The 23681-nt window shown below is 36.1% G+C and overlaps 2 protein-coding genes across 7 annotated transcripts; both read right to left on the minus strand.

Moving 5' to 3' along the window:
- Positions 1 to 8151: 8151 nt before the first annotated feature.
- LOC104227678 (putative late blight resistance protein homolog R1B-16) lies at positions 8152 to 12125 on the minus strand. 6 transcript variants are annotated; one of them, XM_009780139.2, is made up of 3 exons: positions 11969 to 12124; positions 10619 to 10665; positions 8152 to 10540 (listed from the first exon to the last, which is right to left on the minus strand). In XM_009780139.2, the coding sequence occupies exons 2-3, from the start codon at positions 10636 to 10638 to the stop codon at positions 8170 to 8172; spliced, it is 2391 nt and encodes a 796-aa protein (XP_009778441.1). In that variant the 5' UTR covers positions 10639 to 10665; positions 11969 to 12124; the 3' UTR covers positions 8152 to 8169. The 6 variants fall into 6 exon arrangements, with proteins under 6 accessions (XP_009778441.1, XP_070018186.1, XP_009778636.1 ...); XM_070162085.1 differs by having other exon boundaries at positions 8152 to 10665; positions 11969 to 12125; XM_009780334.2 differs by lacking the exon at positions 10619 to 10665 and having other exon boundaries at positions 8152 to 10537.
- A 1707-nt stretch (positions 12126 to 13832) lies between these two features.
- LOC104227606 (putative late blight resistance protein homolog R1A-3) lies at positions 13833 to 20790 on the minus strand. The gene is made up of 3 exons (XM_070162066.1): positions 20210 to 20790; positions 16488 to 18768; positions 13833 to 14088 (listed from the first exon to the last, which is right to left on the minus strand). The coding sequence occupies exons 1-2, from the start codon at positions 20639 to 20641 to the stop codon at positions 16501 to 16503; spliced, it is 2700 nt and encodes an 899-aa protein (XP_070018167.1). The 5' UTR covers positions 20642 to 20790; the 3' UTR covers positions 13833 to 14088; positions 16488 to 16500.
- Between the last annotated feature and the right edge of the window lie 2891 nt (positions 20791 to 23681).

A 23681-nucleotide genomic window follows, 5' to 3' on the forward strand; every position in this document is an offset into this window, starting at 1 on the left:
TGAAAACCCCAACTATATCAAACCAAACAACTGACCAGCGCCCTCCCCCCCCCCCATTTTGCCTTTTAAGACTATCAGCTTTTCTCTCTCAATTGCCAACCCCTCATCAGTAAAAAAAATGAGCTCATTTATAGGCCCAAAATACCTTCACAGGACTGCCTCGTATCCAGACTCTCCTGCCCATACCCTTCAACTTCTCATGCCTAAGTATCTTCTTGATGCAAGTCATTTGGTTCCCCACTATAGCATGATTGTCATATTGATTCATTCAAGAGTCATGGGCTTTATTAGATTATTTATTTTAAACCCATGTTCTTGTGTTGTGCACCCCACTAATACTAGATTAATAGTATTTTTCATTAACCAACTGACAGTCCACTAATCCTAAGCATTTGTCAGTCTTTGACACCCCAAATTAACCCTAAAGCCGCTGATTATTACTGCCTTACCCCACCCCCTTCACATCGTTGAGTCTGTCAGCTATAACCATTTTAATCCTAATTCGAACCTCACCAACTGACAAACTACAACCTATAATTAGTTTACCACTGGATTTAGACAACTATCTAATCAGAATCAGACAGTATGAATCAAGTTGTTGCCTTTCAAGACTGTAAAAAACAAACGACAATATGTATCAAATTGACTTTGCGAGTTACAACGTATACTAATCAGTCAACAACAAAAGCAGGCTAAAACAGAACACACAGGTGATTCATGTGTTTTCGGACAAAACATGGAACTTATGAAACTTAATTATTCGACGACATTACTCAAATCGACTATACAAACTATTACATGCAACAACCAATCGACAAACAACATAGACTAAATAGGCCACCAAATTATTTCAATTTTCGGGACACTTAGCAGGGAGCTTACGAAACTTAACTACTCGACGACATTAGTCGAAGCGAATAGATATCTCATAACATACACTTAACACTGAATAGAAGGAAAGAAAAGAAAATTACCTCGGAAGCTTAAGCATCAAAAACGACCCAGGCCTGAACCGAACTCATTAGGGTATGAGGGAGATTCGAACGATACCAACGTTGATTAGGGTATGATGGATGTCAGGGGAGTGGCTGGTGTGAATTTGGGACTCATTAGGTGATTTAGGGTTTTGGCTCGAATCTTTGATCGAAGATTCGAGAACCCTGGAGATGATTCGAAGTTAAGTGACCAGGGATTCGTGTTCAGGGTGGTTTGTAGGTTCAGTGGTGTAGCTATGGTGACCGGTGGCGTTGTTGCCGCCGGGTTTACGTTGAAGGGGAGCTAAGGCAGCTGCTAGGGTTTTGGGGGGGTGTTTGGAATCATCTCTGAGAGAGACGATGAAACAGGGGGGTGTTTGGCTAGGGGCGGGGTAACAGGGTTAGGCTTATATACGACTTAGGGGTTAGATCCTGGCCGTTGGATCAGGTGAGATCGATGGCTAGGATCTATTCACTGAAGGGGGACGACGTCGTTTGTGCGTAGTGGTGGGTGAGACCGGGTATGGGAATGGATCGGGTCAGGTCAACGGGTATGAAGGATGTGATCTTGGCCGTTGATCCATTTGAGATCAACGGCCCTGCTCAACTGGGACAGAAACGGTGTCGTTCGGGCACCTCTGAGGAGACGGACCAGTTTAATACATTGGGCCAGCTCGTTTGGGCCTATTTTTATTTTAATTTTTGGCCCAAACCGAGTATTCTTTACTATTTTCAACTCTTTTTCTTTTTCTACTTTAATTAACAATCAACAAAATTCTAAAATAATTTGTAAAACCAAAATTAGCCTACAACAATGTTAAACCTTAACAACAATTAACACACAAGGTCAAACATTTAATTAAAAATAAAATTACACAACGGCGCACATAAATGACAAAACACAACAAAAATGCATATTTTTGTGATTTTCTTTCTTTTAAAATAAAACATGATTTAATTGACTCCAAAATGCACAATTAAATCTTAAATGCGCATGCAGCATGTATTTATACATACATATATATATATATATATGTATATATATATATATATATGTTTATTTATATCAATCACAACAACGGCAAGCATTTACGGACCAAATAATTACCAAAATGTCACGTAAATTCTAAAAATCATACACAGATGGATTTTGTTTTATTTTTTTTTATTTCTTTTGGAATAATTTCCGTGAAGCAAAAATCACGTGCTCACACACACCAATCAGGAAAGAAGGCAATGAAGCATCCAATGTCCCTTGTAAGTTGAGAAACTGATAGTAAATTATACCTAAACTGTGGTACATATATGATATTTTTAATTGATAAATCATTCAGAATACTAGAGGATCCTAGGTGTGTAATCCTACTAGTTTCACAGATAGAAACTGCACTTTCCTATCTTCTCCTTTAGGAATCTCCATAAAACTAGTGAGAAAATCTAAAATAGACACCATATGGTTAGTGGCACCTGAGTCTATGATCCACCTATCTTGCTTAAATGTGCTCAAGAGTGACAATGGTGTACTTGTGACCTTGGCATGAGTTGTTGTTTCAATAGGTGATGTGTTCTAGTTGAGCAGTTGTTTATATTGCTCCCCTGTGAAGAAGTTCCCTGTAGTTGCCACTCCAAGACTTTATTGGTCTTTGGTGCTTTGGAATGGTCAACCTGTGCATTGTGTGTTTTTGCCATGTTTCTTCTAAAAAAATTCTTCTTTGGCTTGTAGTCAGGTGGGTAACCTACCAACTTGTAACAAACATCTTTAGTGTGTCCTTTTAATTTGCAATATTCACAGAATAACCGAGCTTTCTGCTTGTAGCCACCAGGAAATCCTTGTCCTAAGTTGTATTCCACAGCTGCAGCCCCCATCTCCAAGCCACTAACATTCACTGTCTTTGCTCGTTGACTCTCATCCTGAACTACCATCCAATATGCCTCATTGATAGTAGGTGTAGGAATCATAAGCATGATTTCACCCTTTTCTTGGGCGAACGACTCATTTAATCCATTCAGAAATTGCACCAAACGCTGTTGCTGAATATGCTCTAGAAACATCTTTGATTTTGGACATCGACATGATGGAGTAGGGGTCATAGCATCGTACTCATCCGACAGATCCTTGAGCTTAGAATAATAAGTGGATACAAGTTATAATCCTTGCTTCAAAGCAGCAATGTCCTCAAATAAATTGTAAATCCGCTATATGTTCCTTGTATCGAATCTCTCCTTTAAATCTTTCCACATATTGTGTGTAGAAGATGCATAAACCACACTGCTATACAACTCTTTTCTTACTGCATTCATAATTCACAACAAAATAAAGGCATTGCACCTTCCCAATGATCATGAAGATCCTTCTTAAAATTCTCCTTGTGACAAGTACCGCCAATGAATCCAATTTTGTTCTTCGTAAAAAGTACAATTCTTATGGATCGATACCACAAATTGTAATTTTTAGTGCCTAATAGTTTGAATTCAATCGGATGCTCACCCGGGGAATCGGAAGGTCGCAAATACAGAGGATGGTTGTGACTTAGTACTATGTCAGCACTGGTTCCTTCATCAATCGCCATTTTACTCTCAGTTGAAAAACCCTAGCTCTGAAATTAAGATCGTCAATGGAGAAGAACACATAATCGGGGAGCAAAACTGATCACCGGAGCTTAATCGGAAGGCTATGATACCATATTGCAACCGAGGAAAAAGAAAAATGCACATGCAAGCAATTGGAAGGTTCTGGAAGAACAAGAGAGATATATATATATATATAGAGAGAGAGAGAGAGAGAGCTCAAAGTGGAGCCACTTGTGTAAATGTATAGAATTGAGTCTCTCAGAAGAAGCTAATATCTAAAGCTTATATATGCACAGTCATAACCAACTAACCGACTATAGACAATTAAGTTACAAGTTTTCACTTATACACTTTGACCCCTAAACTAACGTGTTATGCTATGTTGGTTTAATAACATCAACCAAAGAAGAGCTTGAATAAAGCATGGAGGTACCTGATTGAAGTATAGAAACAGATATCGAAAGACTGTTCTCGATTGGTTAACCACAAGCATCATCCATCGAATTCCCCCTACTCATCCCAATTACTTTCTCGGTCATTCTCATCTACGAGGACACTAATTGCAGAGTAGAAATTAATAGCAGAAGAGGCACCAACATCAGAAATATCACTAGTGGAGACAAACTCAAAGGACGACAAAAATCGGGTAGATGGAAAGAAAAGAGCGTTGCGCATAAGGTGAAGGAAGGAGACCTAAAAGAAATTGCGAGTCTAATTTCTTTCACTTTAAAAAACAAAAATGTCTCATATGTGGCAAAATTTTCTACTATTAATTGTAAAAAGACGGTAAAAAGTTATGAATATTACGTTAATTAAAGCAAATGTTATAATGTTCGGTCTTTTTTTTTTTATCAAATATCATAATTTTTATAACAATTTCAAGTAAATGTCTCTAAACTAATTAATTCTTGTCTTTTTTCATAAATGTCACTAATTAAATGTTGTTGTAGCTTATATTTGCTGTAGTGATGGTTGAGTAATTATCACCCTATCATAACCTTTGGTGGTAGTTAATTAAACATACTACTATGTGATATAATTCAATTAACACAGCTATTTATCATTTCCAAATTATTTTTCAGCTTGCACACGTTTCAATTACTTATCGTAATACATATTTTCTTCATCAACACATATACAAAGGAATTTTGTTGATAAACAGTTAGATAGGTGGGAAAAAGTCATTTAGTTTTTTCTTGTCTCTGCTGGATTATTTGAAAATCGTTTCCCGTGATCAATTTTAACTTCATTAATTGCATAGCATTTTATATGATGGTATTTGAGAAACACAAAATTTAAGAGAAAAATAAAGACAACTAATTCATTAAATATAGGTATATGTGTGGATGCATGTAGAACTAGAGGCGGACCTACATGGGCAGTAGAGGGGTCACCAAAACCGGTTAGCCTCGGCAAAAATAATATATATATATATATATATATATATATATATATATATATATATACATACGACAAGGACCCCTTAAATAATTTTGATGTGCCCCAAATACAAAAGTTGAACTGGCTCCGTTGGTTTAGCATGACGCATTTCTCTCCCCATTTACTGCATGACCAGGCAGGGTTCGAGACCGCGATTCCAGCGCTTTCTTTCAATTCAAGATAGATTAGTATCTCTTGTATTTAGTGCTCAACTTATTTTTTTTTCTTTATCTTTTCTAAGTTTATGAACAATTATTTGGCACTAGTACATAATAGTCAAGTTCTACACAAAATAGTCTCAAACTCTTTGTGAGAAATATCCTTCTAGACATCGATAAGATAATAGAGAAAGACATAAAAAAATATTAAAGGAAATGGGAAGGGGATAAGATATTCCATTAGCAATAAGCCAATTATCTTCTTTATCCTAATAATTAAGTTTATTAAGCATTACCATTTTCTTGACATGTATAAAAATAATTAATTTAATTTTTCCCAAAAATAGTAATAAAAAATTCCAAAAAAGCTTCTGCCTTCAAGGATCATTTCGGCAAAGTAGCAGACGTCCATCGATTCAAAGAAAGCGATTGAGACTCTGCTTGGACTGCTTTACATACCTTCAATCTTGATCTTATTAGACTAAGTTTTTGATATTTTTGAATATTCTTTTGTTCACTGACTCAAAGTCACTAAGTTTTTAAGGAGTTAACACGGCAGATTTCGTCATTACTAGCTGACATATCTATATCAATAATGGTGTTCCCGCTACACTCAAATCTTGGGTCCGCCTCTGTGTAGCACGTAAAAATATTTTCTTGTTAATGCATAACGATGAGACGACAACATAGGACTCTGTCTGTCCTAATACTATGTTGAATTACATGAATCACTTTATCCAAAATATGAAACTATTAAAGAGAAACCAATTTATTTACTTCTTTTAGGTTTTCAACAAAGAAAACTTTGAATAATGATGAATATATATATATATATATATATATATATATATATCAAAGGGATCACAAAAATTTAAGGTGGTTCAATCAATTGACTACCTTCACGAATTATGAGTACAGGAGTCCATAACCTTTTTTTTATTTATTTATTCCAAGGAAAGGGAAGAGCAAAAATAGGGAAGACTTGCACTCTTGAATTATGGTAAATCCAAAAGACGCCAAAAATGTTATATGAATGAATGATTTCATTTTGGTAAAGTTTTCTCCAAGAGCGAGATTCTATATATTCGCATAATGTAAAAATAAAAATAAAAAAAATAGCCTAATTTGTCTAATTGATAGTTTTCTAACTAGCCATCCAAAAAGCATAAATTTTATTTTATGAAAATTTCCCAAAAGTTGTTTGAACTATGCTTCTTTTTTAAAATATAAGAGGTCGTTTGGTAGGATGCATTAGAGAAAATAATGCATGCATTAGCTTTTGGTATTATTAGTCCTTGTTTGGTACACTTTTTTAACCTATGTATTGCTAATGCAAGTATTGGTTTATACAACCTATTTGGTATTATCTTATGTATAACCAATATATATTATCCTATTCGGAACAAACGAAGTTGTTATAGAGAAGTTTGACTGTACTAGCAATACCAAATCTATTAATGCATGCATTAGCATGGTCAAAGATAAAACTGTCCTTAAAGTTCCTTAAAGTTAAAGAATATGGAGGGCATTTTTGTAAACAACTAATTTTCTTAAAAATTAAGCAATATTTTTAATACACCACACTAAACAGTGGGTAAGAAATAATCCCGGCATAACTAATATTTCATTACTAACTCATGCATTAATAATTCTTGCATTACTAATACACCTTATCCAACACTATTCTTATACACCCTACCAAACGAGAAAAGCGGAGGAAAGAGCATGTTTCTTCTTGCACGTGTATCATAATTATGAAATCACATAACTTTATTTATGGATAGACCCTTGTGGTCCGACCCTTTCGCGCATAGCGGGAGTTTAGTGCACCGCATGAACTTGGAGATTGTCACATCATGTGAACTCTTCAACTTGTTTTTTAATGTTGAGAGCTGAATCCTGAAGTAACTTACTGCAATAAGGCAGTTCAATCAACTTCAGTGTTGGGATATCGACAAAGCTAGAAGGGATATCTTGAAGTCAAAAGTTATCAAGTAAAGAAAAAAAAGTTATATGATCAAATTTGAAGGGAAGATAACACAGCCACTCAATCCAATGGATATGTAGGTCAAGAAATGCAGTTCGAGAGATTGAAGTGTGAGTTGTTCAAGATTCAAATAAGTCTCTAATGTTATCAAGTAAAGAGAAAAGACTTATATGATCCCATGGACAGAATGTTGGATGAGCAATGAAGTCGTTGGAATCTTATCCAATGAATATTCATACTGCACCAATTGTTTCACAAGATCGTCATGGATACACATGCATAACTGAGGTTCCTTTGAATCTCGGTTGAGTCAATTGTTCTGAATTATAACCTATTTGATTTTGAGAAGTGTAATCAAAGGTTAATGCAAAAACTTTATGTACCGGACTGTACTTTTTTGTATGGAGAAACTAGTTATCCTTTTTCTAATAATTCCACACTCAAAATCATTTTGTGAATATATTAAACAAACAAAAACGGCCATTCTCCTCACATACCCTTAAAAAGAAATTGTTAGAACCGAAAAAATCAGGTGTCATGCGAAAGCTAGCAAAGCAAATCTTGAACGACGATAAATCAGATAACAAAAGAGAAATCTACCAAAAGAGACACAAACATTTAACGTGGTTCGGTCAACTGGCCTACGTCCACAACGGAGATGAGCAATCCACTATATAAAAGGAGAGTACAAAATATCGAGAGAACAACCTCACGAAGAGAAAACTACAAGTGGATCACTAACACTTGTCCCGTAAAGTTCTCCCCCTAAACACGACTCTCAAACCCCCTATGGCTACATTGTGGATGTTGCTGAATGAGAAGGACGGATTTTCAATATATAGAACTCCAAACTTTTTCCTACAAGAAAAAGGACTAGCCAAATATAGGAGAATTATAATTTCCTTCTATACAAAGGAAAACTCAATTAAGGTAATTATATTGCCCCTTTTCCTTCAACAAATAGGAAACCCAAAAATGGTAAGAAAATTATGGCAAACACCTAACAGAAATTACTTCAGAATAAGCAGAACTTAAAATTTTAATAAACAACAATTTTAAATATTCGTAAATCGTTATCTTTTCTTCCATGAGGCATATTTTTAAAATCAACTTGAACTTGGAGAGAGTCACATCCTGTGATATCTTCTACTTCTTTTTTAATGTTGAGAGCTGAATCCTCAACTGACTTCATGCAGCCCGTCAATCTGATCAACTTCAGTGTTTGGATATCTGCGAAGCTAGACGGGATCTCTTGAAGCTTCTCACAACGACGTATAACCAGTTTCTCTAGCACGGGGAAGGATGCCTCTGAGGAGCGCCATTCGGTCATATAAACAACTTTTAAGTTCAAATATTTGAGTGCTGGGAACTTGTAATCACCTACATCCCAACATTTGATATCTTCATCCTTGAAGTGTATTCTACGTAGTTTGAGTCTCTCAAGATTTTGCAGTCTTGCAATATTTGAAACAACTTTTTCTGTTAGGACAATTCTATGAATGGACAAATCCTTTAGATTTGAGGGGAAAACAATACAGCTGCCCCTTCCGATTCTTACGTGAGGCACGTCTTCTGAGAAGCCCACTTCGAGAGATTGAAGTGGGAGTTCTCCAAGATTCAGTTGTAAAATAGGTAAAATCGGTTCAACAATGTGGAGCTTGAGTTGTTCAATATTTGGAAATCTCCACCAGAACTCCGGAGTCATATCAGCCAAATATATACAGCATTTCCCGAAAGACTTCAAGTTCGGTAACACAGTTTGTGAAGATTCTTCGAAAATTGCTCGATCATTCTCTTCCCATTTGAATTCAATTTCCTTGATATCCACATGCCTTAGCTTCTGCATTTTCCAAAGACCAGCAGGGGATATCTTACGTCCTAATGACTTAGGCCGCCACCCCACCCGCAAAGTTTGTAGATCGAGTAAGTGTGATACCCACCGGAAATCAAATTTTTCGGTCCATATTGCAAGATACCTCAAGTGAGTTACTGCTTGCATTGCCCTAGCCCAATAACCTACATTCAAGTAGACCTTCGACAAATCCAACACCCGAATAAGTCTAATGCAATCAAGTAAAAGGACATGATTTGTCAAACTCAGGTCCCATTTACAGAGTTTTGGATGAGCAATGAACTCAAGAGATCCTACTTCACTCAACTCCGCCAACGTTGGAATTTTATTCAATGAATATTCATGCTCCATCAACTGCTTGGCCAGATCGTCATGAACATACATACATAATCGAGGTTCCTTTGCACCTAAAGATTGGTCTGGATTATATGGGATTATGACCTGCATATACTTTTCTTTTGCAAGTTTTCTCAAGCAAAACTCACGCACTACATCATGAAGAGTGCAGTACTTTATCTCACCATTGTCTCTCCTTTTAGAAACCATTACAAGGCTTTTGCTCGCTAGATCATTCAAGAAATTTGTATATGCTTCCTCCAAGTTATCTGTGTCCGAATTCTGTACAAAATTTTCAGCCATCCACAACTTTAGTAAAATATAAACTGGAAAATTGTAATCTTCTGGAAACAATCCCATGTAAAGAAGGCAAGCCTTTAATTGATCTTCCAGATGGTCGTAACTTGATTCTATTATCTTCATGCTTTGATCTTCTAAAGCATGGGAACTTAATTCATTTGCGACCTTAAACCACAATGAGGCTTGCCTTTTCTTTGAAATAATCCCAGCAATCAAGACAATCACAAGTGGTAATCCTTTACAGTTTTTGGCAACTCGCAATCCTGCTTCGAGTAATTCTTGTGGACAGATTTCTCCTTGAAAAACTTTCTTCTGGAGTAATTCCCAGCTCTCATCCACTGTGAGAAATCGAAGAAAATATGGATCGCTGTGGAGCTTAAGCTGCCTAACCACTTGTTCATCTCGAGTTGTTACCACTACTCTGCTTCCATCTTCACCATGTGGGAAAGATAATCGCAACTCTTCCCATGCCTTAACTTCCCATATATCGTCTAACACGATGAGGTATCTCTTGCGCATTAGACTCTTTCGCAACTCGTGAGGTATGTCTTCATCTATTATACCATTCATGCTGCCTACAACTTGTTTAAGAATCTCAGAGAACACCTTCGTCGAGCTATATTCTTTTGAAATAGAGCACCATGCTCTAACGTCAAAGTGTCTATTATCAATAAAATAATTAAACACCTTTCTAGCCAAAGTGGTTTTGCCGAGTCCTGGCATTCCAACAATCGAGATAATATCTAGTTCCTTTGTTCCTCCGGTCAATTGTTGAATTATGCTTTTTGCATCATCCTCAAAACCAACGACTTCCTCTTCCATTGATGGAAGACTATGTTTGGTAGAAGCAGTTGCCTGAGCAAGAGATCTTTCACCACCCTGAATGCTCTCCATGTCAATTAGCTTTGTCTCTCTTCGGCTGCTAGAAATAAATATTACTATGTTAGATCGATTGGCAAAGAGTTGTCGCGTAATGTTCAAATTAAATCTTATGAAGTACCTTTTCTTCTTGATTCCCATGTTGTCCCTGTACAGAAACTTTTTTATCTGCCATATTTATTTTATTCCAAGGAGGGATAAAAGAATCATTTCTTTCTTCACAAAGACGAAATACTAACCTACCTATCACAGAATTATAATCTTTCATTGAACTATACGAAGGAGACTTTTTAAAGTAAAAATTACTTTTTAAGTTGACAAAACTCGTAGACTACATATTTTGTTTTCATAAGAAAGAACTCTGACAATGAAAGAAGTTAGAAAATAGAATAAAAATTAGTTATAATATAATACTAAGAGTCAAATTCGTTGAAAGACAACTTGAACCAGATTTACATTGTCACTATCGATTTTTATTCTATATATTAAGTTATTTATTATAAAATATTAACTCAATTTTGTCACTTAAAGACATTAGTTGTCAATTATAAATTTATTTTCAAGAACTATAGGGCCAATTCTTCATTTCTAAATTTCTAATAGATCAAAATAATCAGTTTTTTAAATTTGTAATTATTTGGAAAAAAAAAGTCGCATAATACTCTAATTCCTAATAAAAGACATCCAAAGTTACTAGAAATTATAAAAAGTATTTATGCTCGTCGTATTCTTTATATGGACATATGGTCCTTACTCTTGACTCATACGGATGAGTATTTTACCTCCTCGAAATTGAATAAAAGGCTACTAAATTAGTTTTTTTTTTTTTATGGATGATTACCTGTAATTACATTGTAGATAGCAGGATAGATTAAAATTTTCTTTTATTCTACTAGTATATAGAAGTTACATGAATATCTTTATAATTTAGCTACCTGTACTATCTGGTTTTATTTCTTGTGAAAAAAACCCAAAAGTAATCTTGGTAGATCTCGTTGATACCAACATATACCAATCATTGTTCATTATTTTGGGGTTTTAACGAATTTTTTCTGGGTATTATCAGTTTTAGCTCATGCCAGAAACTATTTATATTTGGTAGTAAAAAAAGAGTATAAAATTTGTATAATGTTTGTATATAACATACATAATGTATATTTATACAAATAAATTTTATATATTTTTTGACTATTATTTTTATAGCGGCTATATATACAATGTCATTTTTCCAATTTCTTTTCATTTTTATGCCTATAGTACTACTGTTTAAGGCCTCATTAGAAACTATAAGGATAAAATTCAAGTTACCTCTCTAGATCTGGTGGGGGTTTCTTGGAAAGAAAATCATTAGCAAAGCATAAACATCAGACTAAAGAGATTTTAAAAAGAATAAAAATCATTACAATAAATTTTAAAAAAAAATGTTCAAGAAATAGGATCCATACATAGACATAAGCAGAGAAAATCTCACCTTGCACTAAGAAAAGCCGCTGCAGAAAAGATTAATTGCTCTGAATTTATGGTTTTGGAGTAGAGGAGTTAGGAATAGGAAAGAAGATGGTGTAAATGAGAAACTGAAGTAAACAAGTGATGATACATAGTTGTGGTTGGGATTATTAAATTTAATTAATAAACAATTATGTTTATATTAATCAATCCTAGCCTAACCCCCCAATCAGGAAGCTAAAAAAAATAAAATCCTGCACGTTGAACAAGAATTTAAAACTTATGTTCAGACCTAACTTATGTTTGGGGCAGGATTAAAATAGTTTCTTAAATATAGTTTTGAATATTTTGGTTATTTGAGTTTACTAAAAGTGTGTACTTTTGGTTCATCGTAGCAAATTCTGCTATTAGATTCAATGCAATCGCGGAAAAAATGATTTGACGAGAAACACTAGAAAAGTCTGCTTAAAATCCTAACAATTGCAACACTAAAAACTGCACCAAATACAATAAATAAACTAAAAATAGTAGAATTGCGCCTTAAAAGAAACAAAAAAATTAGACAAAAAATAGCAGAAATCGTAAAAGGTGCACCTCCGATGTGAGTTCCTACTAATTTTTTTTCTTCATAATTTCTATTAGAATTTGCTTTAATATTTGAGTTAGACGAAAAATTCTCAATTTTAATAAATTTAAAGGATCAAGACTGCTCAAAAGTATGCTAAGGATTTTACACATATCCCAATAAGGGAAAATTTTTGTTATTTTCTCTAATATTTGTTTGTTTTTAAGAAATTTGTATTCTCGATCCAACAAAAGTGTGTGCACTTTTTAACTTTAATAAATTTTTGACGCTTGTCATTTAATAAACTTATTATGAGCTGGACTCAATTAGGTAACATTCTTTTTCTTTTAATATATTACACAAGCTATGTTTCTTTTTCACGTTAATAATGGAAACCAGTATAAAATTTTGAATTTTTTCCTTTTTAATTAGACAACACACAAGTCCGTTCAAATTTCAAAATATTCATAACTTCGGCACCTAGAAGTTGCAACTCAATACTATGTGACTTTTTTTTTTTTTTTGCTTTTTTTTGAAATGGAAATTATAAGCATCGTTAGTACTAGAAAATTACTTCTATATTCGTTATCTTGTGAAACAGGATCGATTGTATTTGGGAAAGACTTTTTACAGTTTTACTAAATAATTACGGGTTTAATTAATACTTTGAATTTAAAACTCATATCGTTTAAATCAAAATTTGGTGGCGACAAAGTCACACAAGCTGACACTATCTTAGGTATCCAAAGTCAAAATAAAGTGGGGTTTTTACTTCTCGTCAATATCTCTATATTGAAAAGGATCTTTCCAAGAAATTGCGTTTGGACATAAGAATTGTAAAAATTTCAAAAAAAGTAAAAAAAAATCAAGAGAAAATGATATTGAAAATTAGAGTTGTGTTTGGATATGAATATAATTTTGTGTTGTTTTTGATGTTTTGTAAGTGATCTGAGCAAAAATTTTGAAAAACAGTTTTTGAAGTTTTTCAAATTTTCGAAAAATTTCAAACTTCATCTTCAAGTGAAAATTAAAAAATTTATAGCTAAACACCAATTTCGAAAAAAAGTGATTTTTTGGGGAAAAAGTGAAAAATTTCTTATGTCCAACAGGTTCTAAGTCATTTGCATATACAAAAGCTATTTCCACGTCTCGAACCTGTGACCTCGTAGTCACATGGCAACAACTTTACCAGTTACACAAGGCTCTCGTTCAGTTAGACTAGTTATTAAGGTAGTTAAATCTGAGCCTTTGGATTTACACATTAATGGACATTTGTGGCCCTATATAAAAATGTAATGGAGGAACTAGAGGAGAATCCAGGAACTCGAAATGCAACAAAACCCAACGAAATTCAGAGATTAGTTTTCTACATCAAACAACAACAACATACCCAGTAATGCATGCGTTACAACCTCATGTACATTGAAATAAAAGACAAACAGGTTTTAATTTTCTTTATTGCATTCATATGATTGGACTGCAGTAAACATGAAATGCATGCGTTGACACCATTTCAAGTATTCCAGCTAATTGTTCTTGACCCCAGGCTCACAGCAAGGTCAATACTGTCCTGATTTCTCCTGTAGAAAAGAGGAAAATTAGCACGTATGGTAAATGACGAACAACGAAAGAAAAGAGAGGAGACATGTTGCAATTATATTGGATTTTAATGAGAAAAATTATTAAGGAATTTCATGAATTACTATATTTGTCTAAGGAATTACATAATTATGAAAGACACATACATATTGGACATTATACGAAATTGAACACGTATCATATAGATGTAGTTTTATGTAGTCTCTTTCTAATATCTACACATAATAATGGATTCCAGTTTTCGAGGAATCCTTCATCATGGTTGTGAATGACTGATTTTTGCGCAGATCAATTCTACTTTTCACTTTGCCATCTAGAGATAGTTTGCCCTGAGATTCGCAGAAGAAGGAACTTGCTTAATGCCGGAATTAAGTAGGCGGTTGTTTGATTCTTGTCTTTCAAAAAATTTCTACGATATATCCGAACAATCATTTATAGGATTTAATGATTCCTGTGTGCTTCCTGCTCGCGAGGAAAGAAAGAAGAGCGACAGGGTTCAGTTCAGATTTGACTGTTTGCAGCATGGGAGCAGATTCCAGTTGGCCTTTTAAGGCTTATTTTACTTCTTTTTTTCTTTTTCTCTTATTGCTAATTGGAACTCCGGCTCCGGTAACCGGCTTCCGTAGAAAATTCAGACTTTCTTTTTGGTGCTGCGATCACATAAAAACTCTATCTATGGAGTGGAGTGACTATCCTAATCTCCTCTTCCCTATCTCCCCTGAGGATCCCCCCTAATCTTAGATAGGTCGTCTGAGGGTTCGCCGTGGTTCATTGCTGTGCGCTCCTTTTCTCAAAGGAGAATCGAAAAAATCATATTTTCATACAATATCTTAATTGAATTATATGTAATGATCAATAAATTAAGTTGAATTCTATATCTACACATACCAAAAACATCGCAAAATCCTAGTACCAATCTAATCTATTTTATATCTCGTTGAAATCTCGCTACTGGATTGAGGAAGAGGCAAGAAAGCTATGTGAACGGAGAGTGGGCAGAAGAGAAGGAGGTCCTCATACGGAGTCGTACACTTACTTGAGCAGTGCGGTCCGGCGAAAAAACAGAAGTCGTCCGTATCAAGTGATACGTGAATTGCTCAGTAGTGCTTCGCCACTACCCTAGCTGGCGGAAATAGCTTAATGGTCTTCAACAAAAGACAGAAACAAATCCACTATCCGTTTTACGTCAAGCAATACGTGGAGTGGTTACGTTTTTCATATGATCTCCTCTTATAGATAGACTAAAAAATCTAACATAGTTCTTTTTGTAGCATTTCCCCCCTCTTTTTTTCGTTGGGGTAGATACACAAATCACCTTAAATCTAAGAAGTCGAGTCGGTGGGTTGGTCCGGGTGGAGAGAAAAAAAAAACGAATTGAACTTAAAATCTTTTCCGGAGATATCCATTTTCCTGGAGAGGGCCTAGTGGTGCTTGCGGCTTTTCCTATTTCGGCTTGGATTGAAAATACTGGACAGGAAAGAGAGTTCTTACTTTTGAGTTCCCACTCTGACTATTTAGAAGGGTTCCAGAGCAACTAGAAAGAGATTCTTTAACCAGAAAGAATTCGGTTCAGATGTAGGATACCTATCCAGAAGTTTTCGCAACTCAATCATAGATGATGCTTTTTGGGTATTTTGGCGAAACAAATGTTGCTGGAAAAGTTGGGTTGGGCGAGTTCGACCAGAAATGCTATGCTTACACACAAGACTACCCCTCTTCCCGAAAGCTTCGTGGGGACTACTTTAGGACGACGGACGACCGCCCGTAGGGGGTTTACTGCACACATAGGGCTTCGGCGCTACTACAGCGCTTCGCTAACTCGAAGCGCCTCGCTATGAGAATCTAGCTTCGCTAACACTCGGCTAAGTCTTGAACCTTCGCGCTGACGTTTAAACCTATCGATTTTGGATATCATTTATCTACTTTGAAACCATTACTATTATTATAACTATAGTATAGAAATCCGTTTTGTTTTCAATCTAAATCATTTGATGAAAGCACTCCAGTCGCCTCCGATGATTGGTTTGTCAACCACGCTTTCTCTCCCTCAAAACAATGCTCTGTTTCTTAAAAGGATTTAATCCTTTTCCTCTCAATGACATATTCGAGAACAAATACACATTCTCGTGATTTGTATCCAAGGATCACATAGACATGCATATGTATATACAACAACAACAAATCAGTAAAATCACACCAGTGGAGTCTGGGGAGGGTAGAGTGTACGCAAACCTTACCCCTATCCCGGAGTGGTAGAGAGGCTATTTCCAGGATTACCGACAAATTTCCAGCATATGAAAATAGCATAAATATTATACTAGTACTAGTCATACACTGGTTAAAACAATAACGAAAACGAAACAAAATAAATTCTGCTAACCTTTTCAACTTTGCTATGTGGCGTTGCAATCTGAAGTTTCAGGGGGAAATATCATGAGCTTGAATTTGGAACTATCTGGAGCTTGACAGATCTCCATTCCAAATTTGCGTTTTTTAGATTCTTGTATCAGCTCTCTCTTTCTGCATTCGATTGCTTTTGCAGATTTGATTGCCTTGTTTGTGTTTTCCAGCGTCATCTGTTGAAGGCTACTTACACCAGCCAGCTCAAATGGCACAACCTCAAGCTTATCACAGGATATAAGAACAAGACACTTAAGTCTTTGGAATGAAAGATCTGAAGCCTTCCAAATCTCCAAGTCTGCTCTTTGAATGAACAATACCTTGAGTTGGCTAAAACAGCCTCCAATATCTAAATCCCAGGTCGTCCCGCTAAATGCATTTTCTTTCAGCTTTAGGACCTCAAGACATTCCAACCGCGCTAGTATATTTGCATCACTCCAAGGAAACTTTGTATTTGACAAAGTTAGCTTATTCAGTTTTTGCAGATGCTCGGCGAATGCTGGAGGAAGTTGAACAACTTTTCTCATGGACCTGCCAAAGTCATTCAACAACTTCAAATGTTCCAAAAACTTTAGCTTTGCAAAGTTTCTGAACCCACCCTTGTTAGTTTCCAAAAATTCAGCCATTTCCCCTTGAATACTCACTTTTTTGAGATTACAAGCCCTTACGAGCACATCTTCTCCGCAACTACCTGGTGCGACTTTAGAAAGAGTTTGTAGGCAAGACGATCCGTACGTTGTTTGGGTAGCAGGGGATGTCAATTTTGCAGGGACGTTGGTGTGCAGATGCCTCAACTGTAGCATGTTCCATATGTCTGCTTTTATCTCAATGGTGGACGCCTTTGTATTAAGTATAAGAGTTTGTAAATTCCAAAACTTACCAACGTATGCAGGAAGGTTTGCATAGTTACCTGAGATAGCAATGTACCTCAAATGATATAGCTCTTTAAAACGACTTGAGAAACTAAAATCGAGGGATTCAACGTCCAAGACCCTAACCAGTGGAAATGCTTTGTGGAGGAGTCGAATGTCACTAAGCTGCTCACTTCCTTTATGTTTTTTGGAAAAACATAAGAAAGACCTAACATGCTCAGCAAATGGTTCTTTGGAGATAAAAGCTTCCAAAAGAGAGAGTTGAATAAGCAATCGACGAGAAGTATCTAGATCTGGTATAGAAAGACCAGGCTGATCGGTTTTTTCACATACTTCTTGGAAAAAACCTTCATTTTTAGCCTCCATTTTGCAGAACTGGTGCAACATGTCGTGAATACGACATGTTTTTACTAGTCCATCAACCCTTTTCTGCATTACCATCACTAAATTCCTGTTAATAAGTTCGTTCAAGTATTGCTCTGCCATTTCCTCGAGGGTGGCATTTAGTTCGGAGTTAATCAATCCCTCTGAAATCCACAAGCGAATCAACTTCCAAGCAGGAATTTCAAAGCCTTGTGGAAAGGCACCACAATACAGAAAGCACGCCTTCATCTTCTCGGGTAGATGAATGTAACTCATTTCCACATATTTCAAACAGCTTTCAGGGTCATCTTTATTTATAAGGTGATTTCCTACATTGTCCTTAACCATTTGCCACCATCTTTCGCTTGTACGTCCTCTTAGAGCTCCTGCAATTACCACTACAGCAAGTGGCACTCCACTACATTGTTTTGCAATACTTTTTCCACGTGCTATCAACTCTTCAGGACACCTAACATTACTTCCAAAAACTCTATTTTCCAACAATTGGAAACTTTCCTCGTCTTTAAGAAATTTCAACGAATGAGGATGAGCATTGGCATATCTAGCAACACTTGCGTCACGAGTGGTGATCATGATTCGATGACCTTTTTTATTTTTCGGGAAAGCTTCTTTGATAGCATGCACGACGTTTGGCTCCCACACATCGTCCAAGACAATGAGACATTTACCTCCTTTGGAAATGAACTCACGTATTATCTTGGCCAAATCATTCACATTCATATCTTGATGTTCTTTAGTTAGTTTTGTGAACACTTTCAGAATGCTAAGAAACACCTCTGTTAGTTTGTATTGCAGGCCTACCTTTATCCAAATAGTCGTGTAAAAATGATAGGAAATCTGAGAATCTTTATAGATTTTTAATGCCAGTGTGGTTTTGCCAAGTCCGGGCAAGCCCACCACAGGAATAGCATCTAAATCATCCGTTCCTTCAACGAGTCGTTTGATCACTGTTTCCGCTTCCTCATCGAAGCCAACAACTTCGGTCTCTTCCAGCAAAATCTCCTTCTAAGATCATCAAAAATGGTTTGGATATTAAAAATAGACTTTAAATTTATGATATTACCAGAAATAGACCTTTGGGCTTAAGGAGGGAGGATTGTCCATAACTAACTTATTTTCTCTGCAATAGGGATACTTAACAATAACAAATAGACCATCTTAATTTTTTGTGTTGCAAAATGCACAATCCAAAAATACAAAAGGTGAAACAAATATATTCACAGTTCTTTAATTAAACTAGTTTCTATATGCGTGCTTTGTACGAAAGATAATACTTAAATAAACATTTGAACCTGCAAAAATAATTAACTTAATTAAGTTTGTTAAATGTTCCCTTATGTCGCTTTAGTTTGTTCTGACATGTCTAGAAACTATGTTCTCTTCATTTCTTTGATATGCCTCTTGAAAATACAACATAAAATTGTCCGGGTGAGAAAACATGTTTTCGCAAATGCTTTACAACGTAGGCGATTGTTTGAACTCGCCTCCAAATAATTATTACTTTTTCACCAAACTATTCAGTCTTGAATATCTAAAGCTCTTGTCAACTATTTCGAATGTCTGATACTTAACTATAGGTTTTTCATCCCAGATTACCAAATTGTGATTTTCTTGTCAATTTAGCATCATCATTTTACTTTGATATATTTGTGATGGTTGTTTTAATTATTTGAAAAGGTATATCAAATCTAAAGTACGTCGTAAGGACCAGGTAAAATAGTTGTTGCTTTTTTTATTTTTTGGTTTTTCATCCGGTGTCTGGTACCCATATTGAGGCCTGACTAAATCCGGATTCGCGTCGAGAAATCCCTCATTAGGGGGTAAAGCGCTCCCTAACAAAGGCGATTTCATACCCAGGGAATAGAACACGAGACCTTTGGTTAATGATGAAGGAATACTTAACACTCCACAATAACCCTTGTTGGTTAAATAGATGTTGCTTTATTGTACTCAAATTAAAGCAATAAAGTTTATCACATTACTTTGATAGATCTAGTCCATGGTTATAAAGTTTCTAAGCATTGAATACTCTAAGGTTATTTAAGGAAATGCAAAGGATTCCGGATTTTTTTTACATTTTTTTCATTCAAAATGATGACCCGACTCCTCAAATATAACCAAAATAATAGTCACAACCATGGAAGAAAAACAATTACACTCGATGCCTATTAAGATGAATTCTTTTCATAATAATTTTTTATTTTAATTGCTCACTTTATCATTAGTGAGAAATATTATAGTCCTACAAAGTTTTTGCCGCTGGAGGTTTCAGGACCACATATTCCAAAAATATTTTCTCTTTTCTTAAACTTTGTGACAAGTAAAATTAATCATCTAAATTAAAACGGAGGGTGTAATACTTATTTCCTAGAATAAGGTAAATACGAAAATGATAGATAATTGCAAAAGAAATTAAATTCACAAATCTAGGTTGTTCCGGGCATACCTGTGACCCATGGGCAACAATTTCCTGCTGAAAATGGAGCATTGGCTTTGCCTGAAAAGCATGTTGATTTTCTTCCCGAATTTTCTTCACCTTGTCTAATACAGCTTTGATGTTTATTACACATTCCTTGACGGTTTTGGCGTAGTTCGTCAAAACTCTGTATTTCTCTTGGTGCTGTTTTGCTTGAATATGGAGCTTATCAATGAGATCCTCAGCTTTATATACAATAACTTGAACTTTGTTGACGAAATGTTTCCATTGTTTGCTGTTGCTTTGACGATAGTGTGCAGCATCCTCTAGGAATGCCTTTAAGCTATCAACTTCTTCCAGCAGTTGTGCACAATCTTCCTTTGCGCCGCCAATCAGTTTCCAAGTTTCTTTTATTATCGCCAGCAGGTTTTCTACTACAAATTTCAACACTACATCCGCCATCTTCCTTTCTTTTTCTCAGCTGAATAAAGGCACAATTCAAGAATTATAATTGCTCTCAAGACATAATCAGACGCATTGTAGGGCATAGAAATGAAGGGGAAGACTCAAAGTCTTTGCTTTAAGTCTTTTTCCTTACTTGTTATGTGCAGTTTCATTCCTATTGGTTGCTTTAGTTGAAAAAGACGAGGTCTATTCAAATTACGCGGACGGTCTTATTTTAAACTTTTATAAAAATAATAAGTTTAATTTTTTTTTTCGGAAAGTAGAAAAATCTTACGTATTAATGTATTTGTTTATCTCGAAAATACGATTAACAATTAAATTTGATTAGTGATTTTAAAGATATGTGATTTAGTTCAATACCAATTAATAATCAAGAAATATGAAATAGAAATGAAAGATAGAAGTGAATTAAACCAATGTTATTTAGCAGTAATGACCTCGAGATTAGTGACCTCGAGGTGGCTTAGGGCAGTAAGAACAATTAAGTAGGAAAAGCAAAGTAAGAACAATAAAGCTAAAGGACAATTCTGATGAATAGTAGGCAAAAAGTAGAGAGTACATTCATTGCTCAATGATAAGATTATCTTACAAATGATTGGGGTCCCCTTTATATAATAGGGGAACCCTAAATAAGGAATATTTCTATTTACAGTAAGGAATATTCTTGGTACAGCTGTCTAATCGCCTAGTACGGAATCGTACAATCATATTCCGGGATTTGCGCCATGACTTTAGGGACATGACAGGAATCTAACTCGTTCTGGTACAAATCCATAATGATACTATTTCGGGGTCGAGCACACTCGACCTCGGTATGCATCGTGTTCCGCCTTCGAACTCAGATCTGGTCCCTCGAGCTCGAGCTTGATCTTTCCCGGACTTGGACTTAAGAAGAGCCCTTGAGCCTATAAGTCGGAGGCATACGATTTTGACCGTATACAGATAGTCCCCGCATTTCTTAGAGTAAGATGATAAGAAACGATTTGATCCTCATTTTCCCGAAGTCTTTAGTGATGATGTCATTTATGTGATACAGGCGTTCAAAGTTACCGAAACGTCTCGTGGTCCGCTTTCCCAAAATATTGAATGCACGCCAGTATTGGTCGGCCACTAGCGCCCCCGAACCGTCGTTGCCCTTCTATAAATATGAGGTGATTCCTTCGAGTAAAGAACTTTACTCTTTCGTTACATCTTTCTCTTCTTCATCTTCTTTCTCTAATTACCCGTTTCCACCGCCTTATTAAGCGCTGGAAAACGCCAAGCTCTTGTAAGAAACACCACATTCCTGTACAACCCGTATTCTTTAGCTTAAAATCATGGCTAAAACTTCCAGAACGGTCCCCAAAAAGGATAAAGCATCATCTTCTTCTACCTCCCAGCCGGCCAAACCGGTAACGCCGCCAACTCTTGAGGAAATCATCCCCGGTCCTTGTATAATTAAGAAGGACTTTAGTAATGAAAATCCCCCCGACGTCCTAGGCCGATGCGAGCATGCATCTCGATATCTTAGCTTGATATCGAAGAAGCACCTTAAGGACATGAAGAAGGACTGTGGTTGGGGAGACGAGGTCGTGATTTAGATCCTGAGCCCCGAGGAAAGCATTACTACCTACGTGGAAGGGGTTTTAAGTGTTTACACTTACCCCTTCACAATGGGTCCTTTTGATCCGATGGTGATTGACTTCTGCAAAATGTACGAAATCACCCTCGGCCAGATTCACCCTTCTTTTTGGCGCATCATGATCATGTTGCGCTATTTTAACAAAAGGTCAAGGGGTTGGAATTCATCCTCAGCCACCTGATTCGATTGTACCAGCCCCAGCTGTTTCGAGGGCTTGTCAAGCTGCAACGTTGCACGAAGAAAGCCTTCTTCGCTAGCAGCGACAAAGCCAAGAATCGGGGTTGGGTAAGCCGATTCGTCAGAGTAAGGCCTTCAGATGTCATTCCCTGAGAGTAGGTCTTCAGATTTCCAACCAGCTCATCTATGGTCAGCTCCTGCAAGTCTTTTGCTTCAGTAATAGCATTTACCTTGCTTTCCCAAGAGCTAGGTAGAATACTGAGGATTTTCCTCACTAGCTTGTTCCTAGGAATGATTTCACCAAGTGAGTGTAACTCATTTATGATGGAAGTGAATCTTGTGTGCATATCTTGAATAGATTCATCGTCCTTCATCCTGAAGAGTTCATACTCGGTAGTGACCATATCGATCTTAGAGTGTTTTGCTTGGGTGGTTCCCTCATCAGCTATTTGCAAAGCTTCTTATATCTCTTTAGCAGTGTCACAAGCAAATATTCTATTGTATTCATCAGGTCCTATTCCACATACCAAAATCTTCGTGGCATGAAAATTCTTCTCCACAGCTTTCCTGTCTGCGTCGGTGTATTCTTTTCTGGTTTTTGGCATTGAGAATGGAAGTTCTTCAAGTACCTTTGTTGGGACATAAGGGCTGTCACATATGACATCCTATAACTCAGAATCCTCAACCATGATAAAATCATGCATTCTTGTTATCCACCACCCATAGTATTGTCCATTGAACCTGAGTGGTCTGTATGTAGAATGACCTTCTTCAAAATTTGGCGGAGCAGCCATAAGGATCTTTCCTAGGTGTTATCCTGAAAGGAGGAACCATCTCTAATACCAATTGTTAGTTTATATGAGTCCACTAAACAGTAGAGTACTTGGTCCTCTATGAAGTTTTACTGAAAATGCTAATGAAATAGTAAGTAAATAAGACATGGGATTTTTATGTGGAAAAATCCCAACTCAAGGGGACAAAAACCACGACCTACACTTGTAGGCTTCAACTTCACTAACTTGTAAACACCTATTACAAGCCACTTTGTAATGACTCCATTACAAAGACATCAACTCAACTAACTTGAGATACTCTTACCACAAGCCACTTTGTCACTCTCTAGTTACAAAGACTTTAACTTATGACTAACTCTAGTCACAACACAAACTTAAAGAGTTTATGGATTTTACAAGAGGGTTCCTAATCAATGCTTCTAGCTAAGCAATTTAGGAGAAACAA

Source organism: Nicotiana sylvestris, chromosome 1, assembly GCF_000393655.2.
Source record: "Nicotiana sylvestris chromosome 1, ASM39365v2, whole genome shotgun sequence".
Taxonomy (NCBI): Eukaryota; Viridiplantae; Streptophyta; class Magnoliopsida; order Solanales; family Solanaceae; genus Nicotiana; species Nicotiana sylvestris.